Source organism: Leucoraja erinacea, chromosome 19, assembly GCF_028641065.1.
Source record: "Leucoraja erinacea ecotype New England chromosome 19, Leri_hhj_1, whole genome shotgun sequence".
Lineage (NCBI taxonomy): Eukaryota > Metazoa > Chordata > Chondrichthyes > Rajiformes > Rajidae > Leucoraja > Leucoraja erinaceus.
In genome coordinates this window covers 15,244,322-15,256,520 of record NC_073395.1, presented here as the reverse complement: position 1 = coordinate 15,256,520, position 12,199 = coordinate 15,244,322, and the positions used below count along the sequence as shown (strand labels likewise).

Genomic DNA, 12,199 nt, shown 5'->3' with positions numbered 1-12,199 from the left:
GTTATAAGGAGGATGTTATTAAGCTGGAGATTTCAAATAGATTTTCATCATTGATTTTGTACAGTATAATTTGAAAACAAACCTGAGACAGTATGGCAAAATTTGGTAGTCTTGAGCAGCTGATTTCTGAAGTTGATCAAACTGCCAACTTTGTTTTTTATATTTTATTAAACCTAGATTCTCAGAGGTTTGGTTCAAATCCTGATTCCAGGCGTCTCATTCTCAGTCAAGTAAATCAACATGACCTTGAGCAGGTAGGTTTCAACCTTAATTATGGCCGTGTTATCTATCATGTGATGATGGCCAGTTATAAAATCTGTTACCTGCTGTACTTGATATCAATGCAGGATCTGTCTGTGATATTCTTATGATAAAATTGATGGAGCTTTTTAATGCCATGTTTAACGGCCATTAAACGCATATTAGGTGAATAAATACATGAATTGGAGAGAGAACTTTCCAGGGACTGTCCATAAAGGCATGCTAATTGTGGGATATTAATTTGAGATATAATTGTGGGATAGTAATTTTGCAGAAAGCAGCTGGAAGAAATGATGACATTGATATCACCCATTTCAAGGAGATCAGAATCTTGCTCTTCTAACTGGCCCTACATCTGCTGGAAAGATGCAAGAGTTGATAGCTGGTTGCTCGTGCGTCGTTCTGCCACGGCCACCATTGCTCACTGCCATATTGGGTAAATGTCCAGGAGCATTTGACGGATGCAGAGGTTTGGCCTGAGGCCAGTGAAGCTGAACATGGGGTGGGGGGCTTGTTTCAGTTCTGTGTTTAACAGTGCAAACTGAGTTTTGTCTTATTTCTCCAGCTTCAAATTGATGCTGCAGCGAGCTTTGGGGAATCTCTACAAAAGAAGTTGCTCGAAATTGAGAATGGTTATTGTAGAGTACGGTCAAGACACTTGTTTATTCAAGCACTCGTTCGGCGAATTCGTGGCCTTGTGAGGATAAAGAGAACTTGATAGTCTTCTCAATCACACTACTGTACACATCCGTTTTCTCTTTTCATGGCCTTTTTTAAAATGTCATTTCTGTAAGGCTCACAAAACTAGTATAATTTTTTTATTGTTGAGGACCGACCTGTAATTACAAATAAAAGGTTATTTTCCAGATAGAATAAAATTCAGCGTTTCGAATTAATTATCGAGTTTTGTCCGAGTCTAGGAGTGTATGGAATACAAGACTGGCTACTTCACGACTGATCCAAATTAAAGCTTTGCTTGATGTAATTGTTACTACAGGGGCCAATAAGCGATTGCCCATCCACTACCTTTCATTTGAAGGTACTTTCATAGCACACAGGTTTTGATGCAGCTTGGCACGCTGATAACCACATTGCTCCAGTCAGGTGTGATATTTGGGCAGTTTGCAAATGAACATAAGATTGTCTTTGAAGAAACCTATTTTGTTTTGTTAAGATCCGGTAGATCATCATTTTATTTTTTATTACCCTGCTTGAATTATTCTAAATGTATTGAATATAACTTTATCAACTGCCATGGTGAGTTCAGGGATTGAAATTACTTCCCCTCCCCCCATGGTGATGTCCTCACCATTTTATAAATAATCTGAAATTGATTGCTGTCTACTCTATTTTTCACTCTAAATCCCTATCTTGGCTCTGTTCGGTAGTAGTCACCTCTAAGGTAAGGTTTGGTGTTAGTGTGCCATTCTAGAGAGCTGATTAAATGTACCTCTGTGGTGATGAGGGAGCTATAGAGTTGGAGATGTCAGCTTTCAAATGAGGCATTGCCTGAGGCAACCTGTGCCTTCACAGATGGACAAATACAAGAGTCCTCCCATTATCCTTTCCTATGGGACTGTTGGATCATTGGTGAATTAAAATTGCAACATTTCACCACTGCTGTCAGCAAAGTCTAGAGTGTTTACTGTTTATACTGAAATGGCTTGCTGCAGCTCTGCAGGCCTATTAATGCTAAAGTACAACAAATAATTATTCAATATTCAAATAACATGATAAACTAATAATCAGTGTAACCAGGCCATATTAGTGCAAAACCGAAGTATGTAGTGCAACCAAAGCAAAGTTCTTGTAGATCGTAGATGCTACATAGACAATAGGTGCAGGAGTAGGCCATTTGGCCCTTCGAGCCAGCACCGCCATTCAATGTGACCATGACTGAACATCCACAATCAATACCCCATTCCTGCCTTCTCCCCAAATCCCTTGACTCTGCTAACCCTAAGAGCTCTATCCAACTCTCTCAAATGATCCAGTGAATCGGCCTCCACTGCCATCTGAGGCAGAGAATTCCACAAATTTACAACTCTGTGTGAAAATGTTTTACCAGTTCTAAATGGCCTGCCTATTATTTTTAAACTGTGGCCCCTGGTTCTGGACTTCGCCAACATTGTGAACATGTTTCCTGCATCTAGCGTGTTCAATCCTGTAATAATTTTATGTTTCTATAAGATTGCCTCTCATCCTTTTAAATTCAAGAGAATACAAGTCAAGTCGCTCCATTCTTTCATCATGTGACACTCTCAATCCTGGGAATTAACCTTGTGAACCTACACTGCAGTCCCTCAATAGCAAGAATGTCCTTCCTCAAATTTGGAGACCAAAACTGCACACCATACTCCAGGTTTGGTCTCACCAGGGCCCTGTACAACTGCAGAAGGACCTCTTTGCTCCTATACTCAACTCTCATTATGAAGGCCAACATGCCATTAGCTTTCTTCACTGCCTACTGTACCTGCATGCTGAGTGTTGTGCAGTGTTCAAAAGCCTGATAGTTGCAGGGAAAAGTTGTGTTTGAACCTTCGGTAGATTCCTGCGTTACCATCCTGATGGTAATAATGAGTGCGTCCAGGGTGGCGAGGTTCTTTGATGATATTAGCTGCTTTCTTGATGCATGTACCTCCTATAGATCCCTTCAATGGTGGGGAGATCAAACCTGTGTTGCACCAGGCAATAACTACCACTTGTACACCTATCTTCATTCCTGGGCATTCCGAGTTATTGAACCAGGCCATGATGCATCCAGTCAGTGCACTCAACATACACCTGCACAAGTTCAAGACAGTATTTAGTAACATATGGCATCTCCTCTTCTAAGGAAATAGAGGCATCAATGAGCTTTCTTTAAGATTGGGCCAAATTGTTAAGAAGGTTTTGTGTCATTTTTTGTAAACCAGCAGTTTACTTGCAGTTCCTTATTCCTGATGTTATGTGTGGATTGATTGGAAGAAGTTTCTCCTAGTGTTTATTGTTTCAAGACTACTGCAAGTGATTATAAGATTGTAAAGAATTGAGTCTTTTTCACCATACAGTTCAATCTCAAGGTGTACGGATTTAATAGCACTGACCCCAGAGAAATAAGCAGTGCTGGTTCATCAGCTCATCTCACTGAAAACTAGTGAGCAAAGGTTGAACAAACCATGGTTCTTTTTCCCGGATGAGGGACAAACATTTAAGATGTATGGTATTCAAGATATATAATTTTACATTGTAAATGTAGATTTTTTTTTATCACTGCTGGAGAGATCCCAAAATGGTTGTACATCATTGACACGGAGAGAATGCGTGGAGAGGCACAAGATTGTGTTTTACAACATAGGAGCAGTTTTCAATTATCTGAATTCAAGTCTGATCCTGGCGTAAGGAGATATGCATTTCTTCTTTTCTCTTTTTAACGGCCGGTGACCTGACAGCCTGGGCCAGCATATACTGTTGGTTCCTTTCAGAGCCACCACTGCTCGAAGCCACTGCTGCAGGCAGCACTTGTTCATCCAGCTGATTTAGTGCCCCCAACGGCCACGTCATCTTCCCGTTCCCACACCATGACCTGAGGCCACTGCGACCATGTGACCTCCCGCAGCCACCTCTCCCTTTCCATGTTCCAAGAACAAATTGTACCGTTTCCCCTTTGGGGTGCTTTTCAAGGGCAGCCCTAGGTGAGCTCACAGATAGTTCACAGCTACTGACTTTCCCCTTCACTACTCTCATGTTTCCTTCTTTGGCTCCAAATCGTTCAATTGTTCCTAGACACCAGGCTTTACCGTGAGTAAAGGCAGTAGTAGTCTTCAGGGAGAGACAGTTGTGTGTGGCCCTTGGATGACGGCTGTGTGAGGTATGGTCAGATGGGGGTAGGTTTATCAAAACTAAGGAGAGATATAGCCAATGCTTAACATCATAACACAAAACACAGCCCTTCTAACAGTGCGGCACTCCCAGGGTACTGCACTATTGGCTTTGTATAAGATTCAAGGCTCTAGAGTAGGAGTGAATTAATTCCTACATACTATTGCTGATCCCTACCTGACATTCTGAAAGTAAGCAGCCCTTCCTAGCATTACGTGTGTTATTTACTAATCAGTCATAAGTTCAGGGAGGCTGATCTTAGGATTATCATAAATGGACTGGACAGGATTTGCCCTCTGTCTTGAAAGTCGATCACACATTGAAATTACGCATTGACGTCATGCACAAGACATTTATTTATATTAAAAAATTTATTTATAGATAATATGAACCTATTAACGTAGGTTGGTACAGCCGAACGAGCACTACAGTCACAGTGCCGAGGAATTACAAGCAAGAACAGTCATGTATGTTCACACGAGCCATCTCAGGGTGGGAGACACCACTCATTATGATTCACTACAGTCTCATGCAAAAATCACCACCAATTTCACATGAAAGCTTCACGTGATTAAAATGATCTATTGATTGGTCCCAATCTCCTGACTACTGAGATCAGAAATAAAGTAGCCGTTTGTTCTTTATTGAGAAGGCAGTTAACGTTACAGGAAGTCTCTCCAAACTGACTAAGGACTTCCTGTTGATTATAAACAGATGGTCAACAACCAAAGTCTGGTTTTTCATCTGTATAATTATTGTGTCAATCATTATTACTTCTTTGAAATAGAAGAAATGATCCACAATGGCAGGATGAGGAGGAGATTCTGGCTAAAGCCTGTAATGGAAGCACAATGCAACAAGGGACCAGTGCTTTTTTGGCCGATAAAAATGATTAAAGATGTTAGAGATGAGCACAGGAGAGGAGCATTTTAACTTTGGTGCCTCTCACACTGTCTGCCCTGGGGTTTGTTTGTATAAACTGCTCCCACGTTATCCTGGCATTAATACAGAGTAGTTTATTCTGATGAAGGCACTCGTTATAAGCCCTGAAAACTCTTTCATGACAACCCCAATGTTCCTTACAAATGTACAGAGTGGCCTTTCAGCAGATCCAAACTTAGAAGCTGCCCCTTCAATGCAGATACAAGTAATTCTGAAGATTAATTCAATTAAATACATAAATATTTTACAAACTCTTCTATCACTTCCCTCCGATAAACAACCCCCTCTTCCAATCCCCAGTGCAAACAGCACCTGATATTTTTCTTTTGATTCCCCAAAAAATGAATCAGTTCAGTTCACAGAACCTGACCTACAAAAACACTTGTTAATTACGGGTGAAATGGTCTCCACCTGATATCATTACACAAACATGCAGATCATTTACAACCTAGAATGCAGTTGGTGCTGCCCCTAGGGGCGATTTCAAGGACAAGAATTAATTACCTGTGGTGAGCTGATGTAGCAGGCGCGAAATCTCCTTGACAGATCCAGCTTGATTTGAGCCTTGTTGACTTAGTGTATGACTGGTCCCTTTTTAGTGCAATTCAGTGAATATACACAATGCCTGGTCCAAGCAATTTATACACGGACAAGTATTTGATCTATTGTTGGTATTTATTTTGTCTCTGCCTCCTCCTTTGCACTGTTTGTAAAATCCTCTGTTCACCCTTTGGGAAGCAAGTCTAGGTGGAGGTTTGCTGTTTGTTTCAGTGCAGCATCCCTTCACTGGTTACTGTGTCAGCACCATTTATACATTTCAATGGCTTTGGCGAAATGTTTAAAACATTGGACTTTTCACTTCATTACTTTGCAAAGTTCAAATTGCGATGTGACGATCCGAATGTCATCCCGTTGAACTTTCTCACGTGCAAATTACTGATGCCAATGATAACCGGCAAAAATGAACATTTAAGGATGGGGCTTGAATGGCAGAGGACAATTCCTCAAGACCCAAAGTGAGGGAGGGGTCAGTGAGGATCACCACGGATGACAGTGGAAGGTCACCAATAGTTGCAAGGTCAAATCACCATTCCTAAACCAGGTATCCAGCTGGTTTGCAAAAATATTAAAACTTAAAGCTTTCATTAAAGGTCTTGATGGAGGATACATTTTACTATTCATCTTCACTTCACTACTTCCATCTCCTTCCTGAAGAAAATCCACCAATTGCCACACAATGGAGTCTCATCAAGTGTTATAATCGAATGTTTACCAGTTTGGTCAAGGTTCCCCTGGTCTTGGTGAATCTTGCTGTTTATTTCCAAGATTCCTCTGAATCAATAAATGCTGGACTCTCATCGTCCGTCCACCACCACTCCCCACTTCTCATTCCCAGCCATCATCTGACCTACTGCTCAGTCAGAACCATTTTCAGTATAAATACTGTACTTAATGTTCATCTAAAACCCTGTTGCTTCAACCAATAAGCCATGTGCCTGCTGAGCAATATTGGCTTCAGTACCAGTGTACTGATTTTGCATGTTTTTCCAATCTATCCGTGCTTTTGTTCCTCCCTTGCTGTATAAACACCTATGGTGTCACCATCTCTTAGGTTCATTGTATTCCAGGTCTGGCCTCAATTATCCTCAGTGAAACTCTGCTGTTAGCTCTCCACCTACCTTGGAACATCTCCTGATGGTAAAGATACTGTACAAATGCAAATAGATAATATTGTTCTCAATTTATGTGGCGACTCAGAAGGATATTACTAGGCTAGACATTTGAGCAATATTACTAAGTTTTAATATTTCACCAGCAAAATAGTTGGAAGATGCTACAAGTCTTATTTTGGCCAATGAAGCCACATGCCTGAGTGACTCCCAAGATTTTTCCTGACCATCCTCAATGAGCAAAAGGTTGCCCTTATGCTTCAGGCAGTGCACACATGTTGGCAGAGGGACAAGATGTGCTTTGCTGCAACAGTGAGAAGCGTGAAGAGAGTGTGGAGAGTGAGGAGGATCAGAGTGAGCATGGCGAGGCCAGGATGTAATTACGGTAGTCGTACTGCATTCCAGATATGGACTAGCAAGTAGCTCTGACTTAACAAGGACTTTTGTTGAAATAAATCCTACTGGCTGAGCATAAAGTTGACTCTTGGTTTACTGAAGTGTTGAAATTACAATCCAACGGTTTTATCTAGGCCCCACTTGTAAGAATATATATGTTTCTACATCATTTTTACTGCAGAATGAAGATGGATAGCTGACATTGGGATTGGTATAACAATTTGGTTGCAGCACTTATTTTTGATTACTGTGATCTGAGTAAAGCGATTGTTTGAGAGGAGCAAAGATTGAAAGCAAACTACCATTGGAAAAAGGAAGATTTCACCGAAACTCTGCAAGTGTTGGACAATGTAAGAGTTAAAATGAAGATGTGTGATTTCCAAAATTGGAGAAGTGTGTTATAGAGTGCATGATTCCTGTGGACATCTACACGGGTGACATATTAGGAAGCGTACAGTCTAGTAAATAATCTAGCAATAGTCCATTACATTTTCGTTTCAACACACTTCAGGTACATGGGGAAGAGGGATGTGTTGCAACTATTTCTGGAAGAAATTAATTTTCAACATGCAGTGCCCAGCACTCCTATCTGTTGCCTGACATTGCTGTGGGATGAAGCCATACCATTCACTTAGCATTGGGGCAGTGAAAGCAACTATTCAGATGACATGATCATATCTTGTGCACGGCAGTGTGCAGAGGTGTCAGAAACAGGAGAAGTCCATTTAGCGCTTCCAGCTTCAATCGCAGCAATGCCATCTGGCTTCACCGCTGAAACCATCGGCCCTGCCTCTGCTACCTCTGGATACAGCTACTTCAAAGCTCTTCTGGTTTTACTAACTGTGAACTTGAGATTGTCGCCTGTTTCCGACCTCTGACCAAGGCTCACCGCTGTACTTGCTCATTAACATTCTAGAATTCCCATCCCATCATGGTCTCATGTTCCTGATTTAACCTCCAGTCCAAGGTATGTACTGCTTTAATTCTGGCCATCATCAATGACCTTGGTTGCCCAACCATTCTTGGCTGTGTCTTCGGCTGCCAAGGTTAAGCTTGGAATTCCCTCCCCTAATTTTCCCACCTTTCACACGCATTAAACAAACCTTTTAAACCAAGTTCTAGGGCGTTGGTGAACTGGTAAGTGGCAAGTTGGAAATGACTACCTTTTCTGTTAAATTTTCCAATACTTGGCATCACACACACATCACAACAAGGTAAGTTGTTGTCCTCTGAAAGAGATGTGAAAAATATTAAATCGTATACCTTCCACTCACAGAGTACTGTGAAAACTGGCTGTAATTTGTACTTTGCACTTGTAACCAGGGCATATCTGAGCAACCTCTCATCAGGTAGGCAGCGTTGTAATTGCACTTGGGCAGGTGGATCAGGGTTGGCTCGCTCAGATGCACGAGTTCTTAGCAATGCCCCTACAACACAGACCACAGTCTTTGCTTTGCCCCATCCACTCAACCATTTCTTGATCCCATGTGATACGAATTGAATTTGCCCGAGGCTGGCAGGTGGAATGGTGGGGTCCTCTGGAGCGCAAGCTGAGACGGATACCCCAGCCGGCACATCTCCAAAAACACTGGCAACAGCTTCGGTTTTGATTTTGGCACAAGTACTGAGTTGTGATGTTGTCTGTTCCAGGTAGTTGTTTAAATCTCCAACAATATAAATGACTGGCAAGACCACAACCTGATCAATCGTGCAATTGCATAGTGGTGGCTCACAGTTTAAACACAGAGAGTTGACACCTGGTGTTCGATACGCTTGGTTTTTGCTGGCATACTCCTGAAGTTTGATGTTTAAAGGGACATTCTAGCCATGAGGTCCCAGGCTGTTTAATCCCATTGAATTTCCAGGATACCAGATCGTCACCAATGACGAAGTTGCATCTCGCCATCATCATTCTTCAACTGCCTGCTATCTGGTGGACTGGATGTATCTGATTGAGCATAGACATGGTGCCAGGTAACACAGTGTAGATTGCCCTCTGAGTGATGGCGGTCTTTTGCCTCCACAAAGGACATTGTGGTGATCACTTCTCCCGATAGTGCTATGAACGGATACATCTGCAGCAGGTAAACTGATGAGGATGAAGTTTCCCCCCTCATTTTGGTCCACTCACTAGAAGACAGCATCTTGTTTAAAACCCTGGGCTGGAATCTATCTCGTCCAGGTGAATTATAACTATTTAGTCCCATGATTTTCTTTATTACCTACGTGGCACATTAATCTGGGTGACTGTTTGTTCCCAGTTCAATAGTGGTTCCAGTGGGATGCTCAGCCTACGCACATCGTTCTCCACCATGAACACTAATACTAAGTCAGCCACTTCCTTATTTTTCCATTTCCATTGGGACACATCTTCTACCTTCGTGCTTACAATGGGATTCACACGAGCACATGGCAGTCCCAGTTACCAGCCCTGTGACCTTTTCCCTCCAACTGCTGCATCGGCAGATCTGGCCTCTGGGAGGAAGCAAGTAGTTTCTCTAAAAATACTTAGTTTAGTTAGTTTCACTCTTTTCATTTTGCACTCGCATCTTGTTGCTGGCTGTTTTGTGACATTGTCTGTTTTCTATGTGCCTATAACGTAGTTTGTTCCCTAACTCCCAGACATTTATACAAACATCATGCATCTGATCCACATTTTAACCTTACTGTTGTTACCATTCATGACTTATGTTTCTACCCTGATTTAATTATTTTACACGGTTTGTTGCCATTGCCCTTTGGTGCCTGAGGCTCCTGGGGAGCGTGTTTCAGGGAGGTGGGGTGATGGCCGCAGCAAGACACGTGGGGACAATGACACAAAATGCAGGAGTAACTCAGCCAGTCACTGATGTGGCCACACTTGCGGGAGGGAGGATGCTGCGTAGGCTGGTCGGGAGGCTGGAGCCACTTGTGTGACCCTGTAGTGTTGACCCCAAACCAGGCACAAATGTCTTGTCTTCCTTCCCCCTGGGGAAACTACACAAGCAAGTGATCTTGTCACCTCCCTGATCAGAGGAGCATCAGTGATGGATCAGGATATTGTGCAAGGAGGTTGAAGAGGGAAAGGAGAGGACATTTTTTTGGAGAAGATGCTTGAGGTGATGAAAGATGACGTTGAATGGAGGTGTTAGAGGGAGGGAGCTCAATCACTGTTTTGGGAATGAGTGAGAGTGAAGGTGAAGGTGCAGGAAATGGAAATGATCCTGCTCACCTCAGCAGAGCAGAATCACATTCAAAGTCCTATCGACCCTTTGAATCTACCAGCCTCTTGTAGCTTGGTTAACATCAATCGCACTCGACTGACCTCACCCTGTTGCCCAAATCACAGCTTAAGTTTTTTTAATTGTGGAAAGTCACTGGTTAAGTTTTCTGGATGATTGGGTTACACGACAACCCTGAAACTAAATCAAATTCCAAAGAAAAGCCATCACATTTACTTTCCAACTGTCCCATTAAATTGGAAAGGGAACCAGCTTTTTGCACCCTTAGATCTAATTCGGGAAGGAGGGAGAGGGGAGGGGGCAGAGTTGGCTTTGGAATCTCCAGTAGCAATATGGTTGTGGTGATGGGGCAAGACGGTCCACCTCATCGATATGTTTGTTGAAATGGAACTAGTTGGATGAATAAAAAGCACTTTAGGCCCATGGCAATCAAAGTGGTGACAATTCCAAGGAAGAGCAGACCATAATTTTAAACCATCCACCCGCACTCTGAAATGATGTCAAGCTTTCCGAAAACATTCAAACCCGTCCAAAGGCAAAGATGTCGCTAAAATATTTGTCAAAGGAAATATTGTACGCTATGTAGATTTGCCCATTTATGAACTAGTATGGTTCTGACCAGCCTTCCACAGCTCTAGTGTTTGAAAATTTGGAACAGTCCAAACTCAATGCTTTTGCCTAAAGATAGCTTCTCGCCTTGCTGTGAGAGAGCAAGTACCTCCCTCAGTTCAGCACATATCTCCAAGATCATATCAAACTCTGCCCCGGATGGAAAATTGCCCTCTGCCAAAGAGGGTCATTGATGCATGCATTAGGATAAGAGGAGGCTTGCCAAACATAAACTCGCCAAGTCCTTGATGACCACCACTGGACTCTGGAGGACTTGCCTAGTTGCGACATTCTGAAGAGGTGCACACAGACTCAACTGGCATCTCTTCTACTTGCTTTGAGTGGGAGTTAACAGTGGGAGGAAACGGCAAGAGACCCCTGTTGCTGTATGAGGCAATTGTGAAGATTGGCTGTTCTCATTGTGACGTACAGACTGAACGCGTTTCCTTTAAGACGTCCATCTGCAGTTTTTGATGAGAGCTGCAGCATTGAGATTGGATGGGGATCAACGTGGTCAGGTGTCACTTGGTTCTGTCCTTCATCCGGCTCTCTGAATGGCAGGGATTATCTTCTTTGCAAATTCCATGACTACTTCCCCTCTTTTCTCATTGCCATCCCTTTCCCTTTAACCAGCAGCAGTGTTCAAAGAGATATGGCCACTGAGAGTCCCAATGGGAAGTGCATAAAGCTGTCTTGGGACAACCCTGCACTCCCCTCCAAAGTCTCTGCAACATCATCGTTCTCAGACTGCTGTCTCCAGATCCTCACGCCCCGCCGACTGGTGTTGCTGTCTGTTCTCCAGGTAAGCAGCAAGCTCCAGGTCCCCTGCCTCCTCTGCTTTGTGACCCGCAGTGTTGCCCTGCAACAGAAGGAGGAACAGAGTCGACAGAGGCACGCACAGAAGGTCAGTTCACATATAGGGTGCAAGGCAGTTCCAAGTGAGTCATACATGATGGCAGTGGGTTTGTGTGGGTGGGGGGGGGGGGGGGGGGGGGGGGGGGGGGTGGGTTGGGGGGTGTAAGCGATGTATTTGCACTCGATCAGTGAGAGTCACTGATGAGAGTGACATTTACTGTCCCTCTAATCACACTGAGTGGATGGCACCATAGCTGGGTCCTTCCTTAAAGGATGTTAATGAACATGTTGCATTACTAATGATAACCCAATGGTTTCTTGGTTTCTACTTAAACCATTGATTTACTGTAATTTGTTTTAAAATCAAATTTGAATTTGATCTCA

At 43.0% G+C, this 12,199-nt stretch overlaps 2 protein-coding genes across 2 annotated transcripts in view; one reads left to right on the top strand and one right to left on the bottom strand.

Annotated features, from left to right (window-relative positions):
- Positions 1–1,139, top strand: part of nup205 (nucleoporin 205) — a 76,478-nt gene extending 75,339 nt beyond the window's left edge. Inside the window, exons 42-43 of the mRNA XM_055650363.1 lie at positions 178–254; positions 827–1,139. Coding sequence (XP_055506338.1) covers positions 178–254; positions 827–979 — 230 coding nt within the window. The 3' untranslated portion in view covers positions 980–1,139. The remainder of the gene's footprint in view (positions 1–177; positions 255–826) is intronic.
- Positions 1,140–4,480: 3,341 nt separating this feature from the next.
- The window catches only part of dgki (diacylglycerol kinase, iota), a 119,323-nt gene continuing 111,604 nt past the window's right edge, over positions 4,481–12,199 (bottom strand). Inside the window, exon 34 of the mRNA XM_055650362.1 lies at positions 4,481–11,819. Within this exon, the coding sequence (XP_055506337.1) occupies positions 11,703–11,819 (117 nt within the window). The 3' untranslated portion in view covers positions 4,481–11,702. The remainder of the gene's footprint in view (positions 11,820–12,199) is intronic.